Below are 18,474 nucleotides of genomic sequence, written 5' to 3' on the forward strand. Positions count from 1 at the left end.
TTCAACTTTCAAATGGTGGTCTATCATTTTTAGCTTAGCACTTCTGAAGTCATTAAAGCTTGAAACTGCTGGCTGACTTTTGGGACATATATATGTATATATGTATACATACAAGTGTGTATATATGTATTTTAATGAACGCCTTGGTTTCTATGTCTAATATTTAAAATAATTTTTAGAAAGTTTCAAGTTATTGATGATTTTCTTGAAGCTTTTATTTATTCATGATAGATACAGAGAGGCAGAGACATAGGTAGAGGGAGAAGCAGGTTCTCTGTGGGGAGCCCAATGTGGGACTCATTCCCCTGACATAATCCTATCAATGGGTCCCTTCATCTGCCAGAAACAGGAAGAATGACAGAAGATATCCAACTGCTTCTGTCTACTCAATTGGTTTATTTTAACCTGATCTGTTTGCTGAAGTTTATACAAGTTAAAAAAAACAGAAAATACATATTTGTTTCTGGCCACAACTGAATTTCAAAGAGATACTAGTAATTTTGTAACTTAGGAAGCCTGTCTTTGATGAGAACAGAGAACTTTTTAGAAGTTCAATAATTTTATTTCATTTAAAAAAGAAAAGGGAGTGTCTGGCTGGCTGTCAGTAGAATGTGCAACTCTTGAGCTTGGGCTCCTGAGTTCGAGACCCATGTTGGGTTAGTGATTGCTTAAAACAACAACAAAACAACAAAAGCCTTAAAACAAATATACAATGCCATTTTTTTCTTCTAAGCATTTTATATTGTTCTCATGAGATTTAAGCATTAGATATATTTTTCCTTCATATTCAAATAAGTCAATACAGAGTATGGAGTTTTTAGGTTTCTAATCCACCAAACTTAAGTACTTTCATAAGAAAATATAAAAACTATGTCTATTTGACCACCTAATTATATAGAAATTATTTAACAATGGCAAGATTACTTATCAATTGATCTTTAAACTTAAAATTTTTATTTAAATGCGATTAACAGGGATCCCTAGGTGGCGCAGCGGTTTGGCGCCTGCCTTTGGCCTAGGGCGCGATCCTGGAGACCCAGGAACGAGTCCCACATCGGGCTCCCGGTGCATGGAGCCTGCTTCTCCCTCTGCCTGTGTCTGCCTCTCTCTCTCTCTCTGTGACTATCATAAATAAATAAAAATAAAAAAAATAAATGCGATTAACATACAGGGTATTTAAGTTTCAGAGGTAGAATTCAGTTATTCATCAATTGCATACAACCCCCAGTGCTCCTCACATCACATGCCCTCCTTAATGCCCATCATCCAATTACCCATCCCCTCCTGCTCACCGACCCTCCAGCAACCCTCAGTTTGTTTCCTATTAAGTGTCTTATGGCTTGTCTCCCTTTCTGATTTTGTCTTATTTTTCCCTCCCTTCTCCTATAATCCTCGGTTCATTGACCTTGTTTCTTGTTATCAAATACTTTTAAATCAAGTGAAATAAATAGATGTGTGTATTTCAGACTTTAAGAAATAACATATTGCAAATAAGCTGAAGTTTCATTGCTCATTTCATTGCCTCTCATCTCTTCCTCAAACCAAATCACCTTTTTTTTTTTTATTGGAGCTCGATTTGCTGACATATAGCATAACAACCAGTGCTCATCCCGTCAAGTGTCCCCCCTCAGTGCCCGTCACCCAGTCACCCCAACCCCCCACTCACCTCCCCTTCCACTACCTCTTGTTCGTTTCCCAGAATTAGGTGTCTCTCATGTCCTGTCACCCTCTCTGATATTTCCCACTCATTTTCTCTCCTTTCCCCTTTATTTCCTTTCACTATTTTTTTTATATTCCCCAAATGAATGAGACCATATAATGTTTGTCCTTCTCCGATTGACTTACTTCACTCAGCATAATACCCTCCAGTTCCATCCACAACCAAGCAAATGGTGGGTATTTGTCATTTCTTTTTTTTCTTTTTTTTTTATTTGTCGTTTCTAATGACTAATATTCCATTGTATACATAAACCACATCTTCTTTATCCATTCATCTTTCGACGGACACCGAGGCTCCTTCCACAGGACATTGCTGCTATACTCATTGGGGTGCAGGTGTCCCGGCATTTCACTACATCTGTATCTTTGGGGTACATCAAAAGTGCAATTGCTGGGTCCTAGGGCAGTTCTCTTATTAACTCTTTGTGGAACATCCACACAGTTTTCCAGAGTGGCTGTACCAGTTCACATTCCCACCAACAGTGGAAGAAGGTTCCCCTTTCTCCACATCCTCTCCAACATTTGTTGTTTCCTGTCTTGTTACTTTTTTACCATTCTCACTGGTGTGAGGGGATATCTCATTGTGGTTTTGAATTGTACTTCCCTGATGACAAGTGACGTGGAGCATTTTGTTATGTGCAAAGCATCTCTTCTAAAGAAGTTTACAGCCTTATGTGCATCCGTAGATGACACTACACAGTCTTCTTTTTTTTCACAATCCTAATTGTATTCTATTCAAACCCTTCTAAGTTCTTTTTTTTTTCTCCCCTCAGCTTACGGATACGTACTGCTGTCATCAATGGTCTCTACTATCAGATGCAGGCCTGATTTATCCATTTTGAGTATAGTATGGTAATAAAATGTGGCTAAAATGCTGGGTTCTATTCATGCATTTCTCCATAGTTGGATATTTTATTTCCAATTTTTGCCTATTAAAAATATACAAGAGATAAACCTGCCCATGTATGTTATGAACAAATGCACAATTATGCTTTGAGGGTATACAGCTTAAACTGCTGTTCAATGGAATATATTCATCTCTATCATTGCAAAATGCTGCCAATTTTTTTTTACTTCTTCTAAGAAATGTAACTAATTTTTGTGTCTGCCAGAGTTGTTAGGATTTCTCTCTTTCATAGCCTTAAAAATTGGTAGCATCGGACTTTCTATTTTGTGAAAAATTGAAGTATCTGAAATAGCTCAGTGTTTGAGAAAAAACCAACCTTAATATATTAATGTATTAGTTTAGCCTTTTGTGATATTTGTGTATTTGGATTACATATAAGAAATACATAACTTATCCCTTTATTGTGTTTGCTCAAAGTCTTATGCTGTAGAACTAGAAATCTCTTCTATAATCTCAATAGAAAAAGGTTGCCCTTCAGTTATGATTTTCAGGTGAATATAGCCTTTATTTGATGAAATAAGGCATCTTTAATCAAAGGAGCCCTACTTTTCAGAATCTCACATAGCTTTACTCAGCAAAATAAGTAGTCTTACCCACAGAAAAATAAGTTTTGTCCTATTATTACATTAAAGATGAAGAATATTTAGTCTGATTCTAAATACTTAGGAATAATTTGTCACAATGTCAACCTTTCTCATTCATGTCCTACCCGTAGCCACTATACCTCTTTTCCTCAAGAGAATGATCGTACATTACAGCATATTCCCCTGCTTTCCTACATCTCTTCTCCAATCTTTCTATTTAAAAGTAGAGCCTGAAAAATCAGAGGATCCACGGGAGGCAAAAACTGATTGAACAATCATGACAAAGGTTTCAGAATGAGTACCTCCCCTGCCAGAGAATAGTTTTCCTATTTTTGCTCTGCAATACCATTTAATATTCAAAGACGTGACCTTGCAATTGCTATAGCAATTATGGCATTTAAAATACAAAAGTAAGGGGTGCCTGGGCGGCTCAGTCAGTTAAACATCCAACTCGTGATTTCAGCTCAGGTTGTGATCTTAGGGTCATGAGATCAAGCCCTGTGTCGGGCTCCTTGCTCAGCATCCACTTGAGATTCTCTTGTTCTCTCCTTGCCCCTCCCCCTTCTTACTCTCTCTCTAAATAAATAAAATCGTCAAAAAAATAAAATACAAAGATAAGATTTTAAAGATGAAGTGTGAATTACAGTGGAATGATTACTTAAGACAGGCTTAAAATCCAATTCCTGTTGCTATCACAAGCTGCTGCATTCACTTTGTGTACATATTTCTCAAGATTCTCCACACAAATAGAGTAAGAGATGTACATAGATATAGATACAGGTTAGAGATACTTACCTTTATTGTGTGCCAAAGAAAAACTGCACTGAATAGATGGTGTTGTTTTTCTGCCTCTTTGAGAGATAAATCTCCTAGACTTTTGCCAGTTTTTCAATCCAGAAACAGCTTTCTCAGGGACTGGGAGCCATCCCTTTGAAATGTAATCAAGAAAGATAGTGTCTGTGTCTCTTAGTCTGTGTGGGAGGGTAGAAGACTAAGTTCATATTAGTGTCACTTAGCAAACATGAATGGTCTAATCACCCGGACCAATTGCCACTTTGACTACCTATAGCACTTTTCTACTAGCTCACCCCATTGCTTAAAAATTCTCCTGTATTTGTTTCATTGGAGTTGAATTTAATTTCTGTCCAGATGGAATAGTTTGGAATAAAGTTTTGCCTCTCTCAAAGAGGCAGAAAAACAACTTACAATTCCAAGTGTTCTAAAGTAAATGCTTTAAGAAAAGACAAGTCAGGGCCAAGAGTCAGGGAGAAGCCTGTCTAGAGTTTGTTCAAACTGCCAGGTATGGACAGGCTGTCTTGGTGTCAGAAAGGTATAGGACAGTGTCAGGACACTAAGGTTGGCAGTTGATGATACAAGCATTTGCTGAACTTGAGGATGCTATTGTTTTAAAAGTCATATATAGTACACATTCTCCAGCCATATACTCAAAAGAACTGCTGGCAGATACCACTATGTAAAATAGGGACAATCAATTTAAGATTTCTCTGGAATTAACATTTTCCTTCTCTTAATCTCAGTATGTAGATTCATAAGATGATTGATGGTACCTCAGATCTAAACCCCAGAGGTAAAGATCACTTGTAAGGAAACAAGTTTACTTAAACAAAATACAAAAAGATCAAAGGTTTCCTGGGTGGCTCAGTTGGTTAAGTAGCAAACAGATTTGCTAATAGACTTAAAATAATGCTTACTTTCACGTTGAACTTTTTCATTATCGGGGCATCATTTTATTGCGCTAATGGCTTACAAAAATAAAATTAATCCACATGTATCTAAATAAGAATGCACTTGCTAGTTTCTGGAAATTTACTTATAGAATTTGTTTTAAGAAAAGATAAACAAGCTGATGTTTATAGAAAGTTTATGGCTTAATTAAATAAAATTTGTAGTAACTAGAAATTAGGTGACATTTATCTTCATTTTGAGTATCAGTTTCATGGAACATTAAATAGATACTGGAAATCAATTATAAATGTGAAGTCTAGATGTATATTTGGCAAAGTATATATTACAATCATGTGGGAGGAAAACAGTAGACCATTTGCATGATGAATGAACTATTTAAAAGTTACAAGATTCGTTCAGGTTGAGAATGTATGTAATAGTTTGGGGAGACTTTCAAATATTTTTAAGAACCTTTATTAAAATCATCAGACATTAGTATCATGCCCGAGTATTTTTGCATCAACCCCAAGTTTGTTTCAACTCTTCAGGTAAGAAAAAATTTGAAACAGTCCCTTGCCATTTCCTTGTATGGGTGAGATAGTCAATTATCAGGATGAGAGCGGGAGTCAAGAAGCTCTTAAAGGACTTTATTTTCTAGGTGTACGAGAACTACAAAGAAATCTTTAATAAAATTTTCCTTGGATTTCTTATGGACCTACCACTTGGAGCATAGCACCTTGCTGGACATTTACCCATGTGGAAGAGAGAAAAAAAATAAAAGACACTGCCACACGACCTAAGTAAATAATGTTTAGATTATGCCAAAGCTACAGTTTTTGCAGTGCAATGTTCTTGTTTACAGCAGCAGCATATGAATCTTTTAAATGTAGTTTCAAAATAAATATTAAATCATATATTTTCCGTAATTAATGCAGGAAAGATGAGGTATAAACCTATCACTTTCTACTAGGAGGTAGAAATAGCAAGGGCAATAAAACCTAGATTTCTTTTTTTATTTTTAAATTTTTTTATTGGAGTTCTATTTGCCACCGTATAGCATAATATCCAGTGCTCATCCCGTCAAGTGCCCCCCTCAGGGCCGGTCACCCAGTCACCCCAATCCCCACCCACCTCCCCTTCCACTACCCCTTGTTCGTTTCCCAGAGTTAGGGGTCTCTCATGCTCAGTCGCCCTCACTGATATTTCCCACTCATTTTCTCTCCTTTACCCTTTATTCCCTTTCACTATTTTTTCTATTCCCCAAATGAATGAGACCATATGTTTGTCCTTCTCCGATTGACTTACTTCACTCAGCATAATACCCTCCAGTTCCGTCCATGTGGAAGCAAGTGGTGGGTATTTGTCGTTTCTAATGGCTGAGGAATATTCCATTGTATACATAGACCACATCTTCTTTATCCATTCATCTGTCGATGGACACCGAGGCTCCTTCCACAGTGTGGCTATTGTGGACATTGCTGCTATAAACATTGCGGTGCAGGTGTCTCGGCTTTTCACTGCATTTGTATCTTTGGGGTAAATCCCAGTAGTTCAATTGCTGGGTCATAGGGCAGATCTATTTTTAACTCTTTGAGGAACCTCCACACAGTTTACCAGAGTGGCTATAGCAGTTCACATTCCTACCAACAGTGCAAGAGGGTTCCCCTTTCTCCACATCCTCTCCAACATTTGTTGTTAATTTTCCCCATTCTCACTGGTGTGAGGTGGGATCTCATTGTGGTTTTGATTTGTATTTCCCTGATGGCAAGTAATGCAGAGCATTTTCTCATGTGCTTATTGGCCATGTGTATGTCTTTTTTGGTGAAATTTCTGTTCATGTCTTTTACCCATTTCATGATTGGATTGTTTGTTTCTTTGCTGTTGAGTTTAAGAAGTGCTTTATAGATCTTGGATACTAGCCTTTCATCTGATATGTCATTTGCAAGTATCTTCTCCCATTCGGTAGGTTGTCTTTTAGTTTTGTTGACTGTTTCTTTTGCTTCTGTGCAGAACTTTTTATCTTGATTAAGCCCCAATAATTCATTTTTGCTTTTGTTTCCCTTGCCTTCATAGATGTATCTTGCAAGAAGTTGCTGTGGACAAGTTCAAAAAGGGTGTTGCCTGTGTTCTCCTCTAGGATTTTGATGGATTCTTGTCTCACATTTAGTTCTTTCATCCATTTTGAGTTTATCTTTGTGTCTGGTATAAGAGAATGGTCCAGTCATTCTTTTACATGTGGCTGTCCAGTTTTCCCAGCACCATTTATTGAGGAGACGGTCCTTTTTCCAGTGGATAGTTTTCCTGCTTTGTTGAATATTAGTTGACCATAGAATTGAGAGCCCATTTCTGGGTTCTCTATTCTGTTCCATTGATCTATGTGTCTGTTTAAAACCTAGATTTCTGTAACAGATTCAATCCCTAAGAAAAAAATCATTAATAATATATGGGGCCAAAGCAAGACAAAAGTTTTTAAGCAAATTGATCATATTAATCTAAAGCAAAGGAGTAGAAGTACCATGGATGGTGGCTTATAATATATGACTATTACTAAAAGCACATATAGGATTCAATGAAATATCTACTAATTAAAAGGATTTACTAGGGGATCCTTGGGTGGCTCAGCGGTTTGGCACCTGCCTTTGGCCCAGGGCACGATCCTGGAGTCCCGGGATCGAGTCCCACATTGGGCTGCTGGCATGGAGCCTGCTTCTCCCTCCTCCTGTGTCTCTGTTTCTCTCTCTCTTTATATATCATAAATAAATAAATAAATAAATAAATAAATAAATAATTTTTTAAAAACATAAAAAAGGATTTACTAGACTCAGAAAATCATCTGAAATTATTTTTCTGTCAATGAAAAGGATAAAAAAAAGAGAAACCAAACATCTTCCAAAACTAATGGTCAGTAAATCTGAGTTTCTTTGTAAAACAAAGTCAGAACAACAGATACTCTCATTTTTTTTACAACTCACTATTCCAAGGCTCTTCATCAAAACTTGGGCAAATGTGATTTCTATATTCTTTCACTCACAAGGTCCTCCAAATTTGGATAAAAAAAATATTTTTCAAAAAAATATTTCTCAAAAATTCAATGACCTCTTCTGGGGAAAATGTAACTCAGACACTTGAGACAGTATTACTACACTGTAATTAAAGTTAGCTTTAAGTCTTAATTAATATAGTAGATTGTCATTTTGTTAAAGATATCAAGTAGTGCAATATTCTGTTAATCTCTAACATTTTTTTTACAAATAAACATTTGAGACAAATCTAATGAATTCAGAAACAGAAACTAAATGAATTTAATTTAAAAATGAATGAAAATTGAATTCAGAATTAAACAGAAAAAATTTTAACAAATCCAAGAGTATATAATTCTCGTTTCCCCCATCTCTATTTTCTTAATCTGAATATTCAGAGTTGCATAAGTTTTTGGGTGAGTTTATTTTACATCAGCTGGAAAAATTAAGACCATCAGACTAATGAGCTGGCAATCAGGCCAATAAACTACTGGTTTTTGGTTTTCATCTGCTTCTTTGTTTTTAAAGACAAGGTGTCTGGTCTGCACCAGCACACAGGTGCTCTGTCCACAACACTCTCCAACCCTGCAGCAAACACTGGTCAGTTTTTATAATCAATTTCCAAACCTAACACATAGTAGGGCAGACGAGAGAAAGCCCTTTCATATTATCTTTGCTGAAGCCTCGTTATGGGTGGACAAAACTTCCACATTACTGGCTTTGGGGTTTATATCACATGATTTTCTTTGCCCAATGGACGACAAAGGAGCAGGACAGGTCAGTACCAATCCAAAACTCGAAAAGACTGTGGTGACATGGTTTTTGCTCTGTCATGTCAGGAGAACAATGTGCTCCAGCTAGCCCACGGATTCCAGAGGATGAGAAGTACCTGAAGCTTGGGTGCTCAATCACAGATCTTCAATGAAAAGGAGATCCACACCACTTGCTGCACCTGCCAGCACAGTTGTCCAGCTGAGCAAAGCCTACACCTCTGGGCTCTTAGAGGAGGAGAATAAAATATTATAACTGATGCCACTAACTTCTGGGTGGCTTGTCACTTAACATTTTTATAAGATTAGCTAGCTGCAACATAGAGCGAAGCAGAATATGTTTTAAGAAAGGATCATCCATCTTCGAAGAAGACACAAAGTGGCAGGTGAAATTTGCAGCTTACTGGTGGTTTTCGTTCAGGCAGATGATTAAACTCTGAAACAGTCTCCATGTCTCAATGGGAAGGGTAATACTGATAACACTAATTTGTAAGGTCCTTCTAGTATCTAGGACCTTTTTTCTGAGAACTTGGACTTTAGGGATTGCTTAGTTCTCTCCAAATCGCTGGAGACGGAAGCTCAAGCTGAAATTAGTTCTCCCATTGCTTACATAGTCACGGCGTATTTCCTGTCATTTTAATCCCTTCTTGAAGAGGACTGACATTTGTGCTTGCCACCAATGACTGTCAGTGATTGACATCATGCCTTTAAGCTCAGGATCCTGAGTCATCTGATTGCTTCCGCCTGTTGCTGCGTCGTTCCCAAATTAGAATTTTACTACAGCAGGTGCGACTAATTGGGAGTTCTAATTTCTTGTCATGATGCCAATGAACGCTTTGAGCTACTTTCTCTTTTTAAGAAAAGTCTATCACGATGTGTAGAAAGACCACAGCGTTCTATAAAATACATGATGACTATAATAGACAAGGAAAATAAAGAAAGGAAATAAAGAATGGGGAGTCTATCAGATTGAGATTGCAAGTTAATGGACTCCATGATTTTTATAGCAAAGCCATCTCCCCTACATTTGGAGCTGGCTGGGCTCCACCAGGAATACTGCATTTAATGCTAATTGCCACAATTCCAGTGAAACATTAAAAATGGGACTCATTGAGGGTAAAATAATAACAGCAGTAAGGGAAGCCCCCCCCAAAAAAGGCTCTATAGTAAATTACAGGGAGTGTAAGATAGTCATTCTCAAGTATTTAAAGGAATTATGATTCAAAGAGTAGACCCTGAAAGGTAACTCTAGACTATATAGTTTTGAGGAGGTAATTTGAGGCTGTTTCAGGGAGTAACTCTCTAAACATTATCACTGGTTCAAAGATGGCTTATTTTGCCTTAAGGGGAAGAGATCTTTATCAAAAAACCTACGAGTGCCCCAACAGATATTTCGAGAGGCTGCTTGGAGTATCCGAAAAGTATTTTACAAGGTAATCTAAGAAGACACTTGTATACTAAGATCCACTATAAGTAGCTTAAAACTCTTTTCTCCAGTCCAGTCAAGTAAAGCATTTTTGTTAACTGAATGCCTTTTGCAGACATATTAGTTGGATGTGAGCAAGGAAAAAAGAATTTGCAAAAATATATAACAATGTACAATGATTACAACATTATTTTTGTAACTAATCCTGACCCATTGGACACACACACACACACATATTTGCCATTTATTTTAAAGTTATATCAGTCTTCTCATTTAGATTGGTACATTTCATTCTTGTTAGAAAAATATTTATTCAATTTTAAGGTATGACTTCTACTCAAGAACGAATTTTATTGCCATACATGGATGTCTCCATAATTTTCCTGCTCCAAACTGAATCTGGGACATAAGGAACTGCCAGGGGAAACCCAAGCTGAGTGTCTCCTTTGCCATTCCTCTGATTTCTCACTGGGCCTTCAAGGATATGGAATTTTATTACAGACTAGATGTGTTCCTGCATTTCCCTTCTCAAGTCCAGAGCTAACAGAATCCATGTGCAATCCCTCAGCACAGTAGGAGTCAAGCACACTTCTTTATATCACTGACTTAGCTTCACCTCAACTATAGCTCACCCTGCAGAGCCTCTGCGTCTCATTCACACCCTCCCTGTGGCCTGTGGGTTAGTTATCAATCCTGGACCTGTCACAACATTACCTCATCACTTACACCTTGCTACTGTTCCCCCCTTCCAAAGTTACTGGCTATTAACTTTCATTTACTCTTCCAACTGAGACAAAGAGAATGTTCTGAATTTTTAGGAAGCATAATGGAGACATTTCTAGCTCTTTCTATAAGTACTTTGCTGTGTCTATTGCTATGATGTGAGACTTTCTAAAAAAGTAAGAGTAGGGCCCTTCATCTTCAACATCAGCTGTGCTGTGTCTCATGTAAAGTATCTCATCTGCTGCTGATCTATGGAATAAAACCTCAGACGAGCCCGGTGGGGAGGGGGGCGGGCAGGAAGTGGGGGGGGGGGAGAGGTTGGCCTGAAGACTCTATTAAATGCACCCTGTTGCTGACCAAAAAATAAAAAAATAAAAATTCTATAAACTTTTTATAGAAAAAAAATTTCTATAATGTGGTCTTCATTATAGCCCTGAAAAAGAATCAAGGCACTATTCCTTTCTTTTGGGTTTTCCCTTCAATTTAAGCTGGTACAGGGGATGAAGCAAAAATATATCCAAAAGACCTCTTACTTCACTTCTGTCTCATTCCTCCAAAAAGCCTCTTTTTTTCCTTGATATTAAGATCTTTATTTCTTAAAAGGAAAGAAAATGCCTTAGTTCTTTTCACTATTGATTTACGATTGTCAAGACCCAAGTCTCTAGAGGACATATCCTGATATAGAAAGAGAGCTACTATAATTCAGGAAAGGAAATAAACACCTTTTACCTGTGCAAAAATATTCCCCAAGATTGTTCTTTCTTTTTGTCCTTACAATTGACACAGTAAATCAACCAAAAGCTTATCGATGGAATAATGCTTAAAGTCACTAGCTCGCCTCTTTCCACTTTTAACTATAAACCTTTACAATGGTCACATGATTCTTCTGCTTCTAGGAAGAGGGAGTAGACATCCTTTGCTCTATTTGCCAAAGACAAGTAGGCTCTGAAAGGTAGACAAATGGCAGACTGTCTAGAAACTTCAAATTCCAAGAAATGACACTGAAGTGAGTTCACCAGCTTTTCCTTTTGCTTCATACATCCCAGGTTTAGAGCTGAAGAAACCATCAATCTGAAACATCAACCAGCATAGACACATACAAAGTCAGAATAAAAAACTGCTTTCTCTAGCAGAGAACTGGAAAAGGGAAAAGGTGACAGTAGAGAAAATTTTAAGCAATAATTGCACTATTCCAAATAATAGCACAGAAAAACCATATGCTTTCCTACCAAATACTGAGCAGTCTCAAGTTCCACACTTACATGGCTAGGGCAGGGCACCCAAACTCCCACTTGAGGTGGCATCAGAGAAGGTGGAATAGGAAAGTGGACTTTCATTCCTGGCAATGGGGTAATGATGCCCCCTTTTGCCTCAGGAGTCACTGGACGCCACAAAGAAAGACTATACTTGTACCCTGTCCCCAGTGGTGATGAGGCACCCTACCCCCTTGCCATAGAGAAGTATTGGAGGATAGTAAGGACTTCTGTCTTCAGCCATTGTGAACAAGGCTACCATGCTTTCTCCATGATGTCAGTGGAGGCCAAAAGGGGACCAATAATGACACATTTCGATGCCTCTCAAATAGACAGGCATGAGTGGAAGCCTAACAAGGAATTGAAAGTGGATTTCTACCCCCTACTTTGCAGTAATGAGGCAGTGCCTCCATTTCCCCTGCCAGACTGGCATCGTAGGAAGCCAATTGAAAAAGAAGGTTTAAATAGGATCCAGTAATACAATACTGAAAATATTCACATTGCAACAGAAAATAACTTATTAATCCAAGAAACAGAAAGATCTCAAACTGCATGAAAAAATTAACAACAAATGACAAAACCAAAGAGACAGAGATCTCTTGGAATTATTAGACAAAGAATTAGATAAAACAAGCATCAAAAACCTTGCTTCAACAAGTAATGATGAATATTCTTGACACAGGTGTAAAAATATAAAGTCTCTCTGTGGAACCCAAGGAATTTAACAAAACTCCCCTACCCCTGGATAAGCCGAGCAGAACTAACTCCATTTTGTGCTACACCCACCATCTCATGTATAACCCCCACATGACCTGCTTATTGCTTAAGGCGCTCCCCCACCCTAGTCAAGCCGCTGAGCACACCCTTACCGGAAACCAGCTCATATAGGAATGCGAAACCCCGCCTTTTGCCCGCCAAACCTGTGTGCCAATTCTGACCAGAGTGATAGGCTAGTTCAAAAGGTCACTATAGGATAAATTCTAATTCAATTGGCCACCTGCGTGTGGACCAACATGACTGTGCAACTTTCTTTGTGTGTTACAATCTCATTGGCCACTGGCCCCTATAAAATTGCTATGCCTCTTAACCTTGGGGTCCAAACCCTGTTCCGCTGTGTTGGGAATACTTGAACCCAAGCTCGAGCATGCATATAAACCCTTGTGCGCTTGCATCGGTGTCAGCTCCTTGGTGGTTTCTCGGATTTGCAATCTTGGGCACATCTCCAAAGAAACAAAGTGCTAGCAAATAAACACAAGATATAACCAAGAATCAAGTGAAAATGTTACAACTAAGAACTAGGGCAACTAAAATAGAAAGCTCAGTGGAAGTGAAAAATGGTAGAATGGTAAGGACAAAGAAAATTATCTGTGAACTTGAAGAGAGAACAATAAAAATTACTAAATCTGAATAAAACATTATAATCTGGGGGTGGGGGGATGAGTAGAGCCTCAGGGAGTTTATGGAGTGGCACCAAAAGATCCAATTCATCTCATCTGAGTTCTGGAAAGGGAAAGGAAGAGGATGAAATCAGAAAAATGTATAAAGAGGGGCACCTGGGTGGCTCAGTGGTTGAGTGTCTGCTTTTGGCTCAGGTGGTAATGCCAGGGCCCTGGGATGGAGTCCACATCAGGCTCCCCATATGGAGCCTGCTTTACCCTCTGCCTATGTCTCTGCCTCTCTCTGTGTGTCTCTCATGAATGAATAAATAAAATCTTTTAAAAAAAGAAAGAAAGAAAAAATGAATGAAGACACTATCACTGCAACTTCCCAACTTGGTCAAAAGATACAATCCTAGGGATTTAAAAAACTAAGCAAAGACCAGAAATGACAATGCCACAGAAATACATGGCAAGACACAACATAATTAAACTTCTGAAAATGAAAGACAAACATCTTGAAACAGCCCAAGGAAGCAGCATTTTACCTATGGGGAAAACCAATTAGAATGAAACCAGTTTTCTCCTAAGAAACTGTGGAACCCAGGAAGAGGTGGTACAACATTGCTGAGGCACTAAAAGAACAAAGTGGTCAATCTGAAATACTGTATCCAGTGAAAATATTTTTGAGGGTAAGAGGGGAGAATTAGGACATTCTCAGATGAAGGGAAACTGAGACTTTATTTTTTTTAAGATTTATTTATGATAGACATAGAGAGAGAGAGAGAGAGAGAGAGAGAAAGGGGGGCAGAGACACAGGAGGAGGGAGAAGCAGGCTCCATGCCGGGAGCCCGCGGTGGGACTCAATCCCAGGACTCCAGGATCATGCCCTGGGTCAAAGGCAGGCGCTAAACCGCAGAGCCACCCAGGGATCCCCCCCAAACTGAGACTTTATTGCCAACCAATCTACCTTAAAAGAATAATCAAAGCAAGTTTTGTGAACAGAAAGAGAAAGTAAAAGAATGAAACTTAAAACATCAGGAAGGAAGAGAGAACATGGTCAGCAAAATATGGATACATATAGTAGGCCTTCCTTCTTGTCTTGAGTTTTCTAAATTATGCTTAATCAAGCAAAAATTAAAATACTATTTAATATGGTTCTAAATATACATATTCAAGATAACGTATTATAAATTGGGGATGGCAAAAGGATATAAAGAGAAGAAATTTTTCCTATTTCATCTCAATTGGTAAAATTACAACACCAATAGACAGTAACAAGTCTGTATGTATAATACCTAGAGTAACCATTAATAAATTTCACAATGAAATAACAGCAAAAATCCTGTAGATAAATCAAAATGGAATTCTAAAAAAAAAAAATTCAAGTAATCCAAGTGAAGGTGGGAACACAAAAAGAACACAAAACCATGAGAAACAGAGAGAACAAACAAAAAGTGGTAGATATAATTCTTAATATTGCAATAATTAAATTATAAGTAAATCATCTAAAAACACAAATTAAAGACAGGGATTGGTAGGACAGACTATAAAACATAATCCAAATATGAACTGTCTATAAAGAGCAATATGAGGGATTCTTATGGTAATGAAAATGTTCCCTATCTTGACTGCATCAATGTCAGTACTCTGGCTGTGATATCCTATTACAATTTGTCAGGATATTAACCATTGATGAAAACTGTGTAAAATATAGTGTGGTGTCTCTGTATTATTCCTTACAACTGCAGGTGAATCTACAAGTATCTCAAAATAAAAATTTTAATTAAAAAAGAAAATACAGCCACATTAAAATAAATATATCATTCATGTTACACTCAATAAATTGAGGGTGATATTTTAGAGGCAATAGCACCAGATATATTGCTACGTAGGATAATCATCAAGTCATATGTCAAACAGATTATTTTACTGAAGTGTAGCATTGAAGATTTAACCATTTTTCCTCATTCTAGGGACTTACTGGTCAGGATTGTCTTTAGAACACTGTGTTTAAGTAGGGATTTGAAACTTTGCGTGAAAATTGCAAGACATTTGGCAGTGCAAATGTACTAAGCTCTGACTTTACTAGATATACTTACAGTTAAAACAATTTAACAAGTGATTTGAGAACTATTTTGACTATACATTATGTTAAATGATAAAACATTAACAAATATGCACATCACCTTTACTTGACCATGAAATATTTTTTTTCTTTGCTAATTTCTAACTTTAATTATTCTCTCCTAAAAACAAACAACAACAAAACCCACAATAGAATCCCAAGAGGTAATCTGTGAGACCAATGCAACTACAGATAAGGATAATTGAATTATTAGACCCAGTTTTCCTATTAAAACGATAGTTGAGCATATAAGAGATTTGTAAGGCTTTAAACTCTCACAGTTCATTTATAATTTATCTAGAAGTAATTTAAGCTACCATAAATTTATAAATAATCTGCTACACAGAGGAATTAATAAAAAGTCAGAAATCACTGTTTATTAATTTTACATTTGCTAAAAGCAATTTATCAGAAGAGAAGATTAAAAGGCAAATTAAAACTTATGTCCCATTATACGTATGGAATGCATTTCACTTTGTCATAAAGCATGCCTAAGAGCCTCAAAAACATACTGAAAAGACTGACACTTGTATGCCTTTGGAAATGTTAAAATGTGTTTGAGTACTCTTACTACATCACTTTTTATGTATAAAAGATCAAGTCCTCTAAATTAAAAGTACCCTGGTTTGAGAAATATTTAGCTATTCAGTCATTCTTCTGAGATTTTCTTTTTAGAAATCCAATTTAAATGAATATTTCAGATAATTAATTTCTTAAGCTCAATCTCCCCAATGTTTAAATTAATTGGGAATTACTAACCATGTAACAAATACCATTTTGCCACCTAACGTTACTAACATAATATTATTAAAATAAGTTTTCTCTCTTTCTGGGCAAGGAAGGAATAGGTTTTCCTATCAGAATTTCTGAGACCTGAAAATAACATTTAACTCCTTCCATGATTTTCCTTTCTGAGATATGACATTACCTTTCTGAATCAACCAAATATATTAACTGAAACATACAAACACAGTTGAAAAGTGAAATAAGCACTTGTTGGTACACTATCTTAAATTTCTTAATGGAAACAGTGTAATCTAAATACTAAATTAAAAATATACACATAGAAGGTAACTTGAAATTCTTAAGCCTCTATTTTCTTACATTATCATTAAACTGATATTTAAGATTTGACATTATTGCAATTGATATCTTAATTAAAATGTGTACATATTATTTATTTTGTTAAGATAGGGCAGCCTGGGTGGCTCAGCTGTTTAGCGCCGCCTTCAGCCCAGGGCGCGATCCTGGAGACGCTGGATCAAGTCCCACATCGGGCTCCCTGCATGGAGCCTGCTTTTCCCTCTGCCTGTGTCTCTGCCTCCCTCTCTCTCTCTCTCTCTGTCTCTCTCTCATGAGTAAATAAATAAAATCTTAAAAAAAAAGATATATATATATCTATTCCAAATAATAGCACAGATATATAAATATATATATTTATATATTTATAAATTATATATTTATAATGTATATAAATTTATATATTTATATATATTTAAAATATTAAATAAATTTATATATTTATAAATATTTATAATATATTTATATTATAATATATATATATTTAGGACCTTTTATGTGCCAGGCTACATGAGTGAGATGAATTACTGAACCAAAAGAATAGTTCTACCTTTCATGGAGCTTACACTGTAGCACAAAAGGAAAAGTGTGAATATCATTTAAAAAGACCATGAATATTGGACTAATTTATCTATAGAAATTCTCATAGTGGTTCACAGAATATCATACTTTATGTAAAGCTAAGACAAACAAGTAGTGATAAAATTATCACATTAAGAAATATTTTTAATTACCAGAAAAGAATTCAATTAATGTTTAGCTTTCTAATTTTTAGTTAATATCCTGTCTGTAATTAGTTTTTTTTTTTTATTTATCTATTTTAATTTTTTATTGGTGTTCAATTTACTAACATACAGAATAACACCCAGTGCCCGTCACCCATTCACTCCCACCCCCCGCCCTCCTCCCCTTCTACCACCCCTAGTTCGTTTCCCAGAGTTAGCAGTCTTTACGTTCTGTCTCCCTTTCTGATATTTCCCACACATTTCTTCTCTCTTCCCTTATATTCCCTTTCACTATTATTTATATTCCCCAAATGAATGAGAACATATGTTTGTCCTTCTCCGACTTACTTACTTCATTCAGCATAATACCCTCCAGTTCCATCCACGTTGAAGCAAATGGTGGGTATTTGTCATTTCTAATAGCTGAGTAATATTCCATTGTATACATAAACCACATCTTCTTTATCCATTCATCTTTCGATGGACACCGAGGCTCCTTCCACAGTTTGGCTATCGTGGCCATTGCTGCTATAAACATCGGGGTGCAGGTGTCCCGGCGTTTCACTGCATCTGTATCTTTGGAGTAAATCCCCAATAGTGCAATTGCTGGGTTGTAGGGCAGATCTATTTTTAACTGTTTGAGGAACCTCCACACAGTTTTCCAGAGTGGCTGCACCAGTTCACATTCCCACCAACAGTGTAAGAGGGTTCCCTTTTCTCCACATCCCCTCCAACATTTGTTGTTTCCTGCCTTGTTAATTTGCCCCATTCTCACCGGTGTGAGGTGGTATCTCATTGTGGTTTTGATTTGTATTTCCCTGATGACAAGTGATGTAGAGCATTTTCTCATATGCATGTTGGCCATGTCTATGTCTTCCTCTGTGAGATTTCTGTTCATGTCTTTTGCCCATTTCATGATTGGATTGTTTGTTTCTTTGGTGTTGAGTTTAATAAGTTCTTTATAGATCTTGGAAACTAGCCCTTTATCTGATAGGTCATTTGCAAATATCTTCTCCCATTCTGTAGGTTGTCTTTGAGTTTTGTTGACTGTATCCTTTGCTGTGCAAAAGCTTCTTA

The 18,474-nt window shown here is 36.9% G+C and overlaps 1 protein-coding gene across 1 annotated transcript in view; it reads right to left on the minus strand.

Moving 5' to 3' along the window:
* Positions 1 to 601: 601 nt before the first annotated feature.
* The window catches only part of LOC140642017 (tRNA-uridine aminocarboxypropyltransferase 2-like), a 397,678-nt gene continuing 379,805 nt past the window's right edge, over positions 602 to 18,474 (minus strand). Inside the window, exons 5-6 of the mRNA XM_072842623.1 lie at positions 1,093 to 1,122; positions 602 to 667 (exon numbers count right to left, since the gene is read on the minus strand). Of these exons, the coding sequence (XP_072698724.1) occupies positions 602 to 667; positions 1,093 to 1,122 (96 nt within the window). The remainder of the gene's footprint in view (positions 668 to 1,092; positions 1,123 to 18,474) is intronic.

Source organism: Canis lupus, chromosome 10, assembly GCF_048164855.1.
Source record: "Canis lupus baileyi chromosome 10, mCanLup2.hap1, whole genome shotgun sequence".
NCBI lineage: Eukaryota > Metazoa > Chordata > Mammalia > Carnivora > Canidae > Canis > Canis lupus.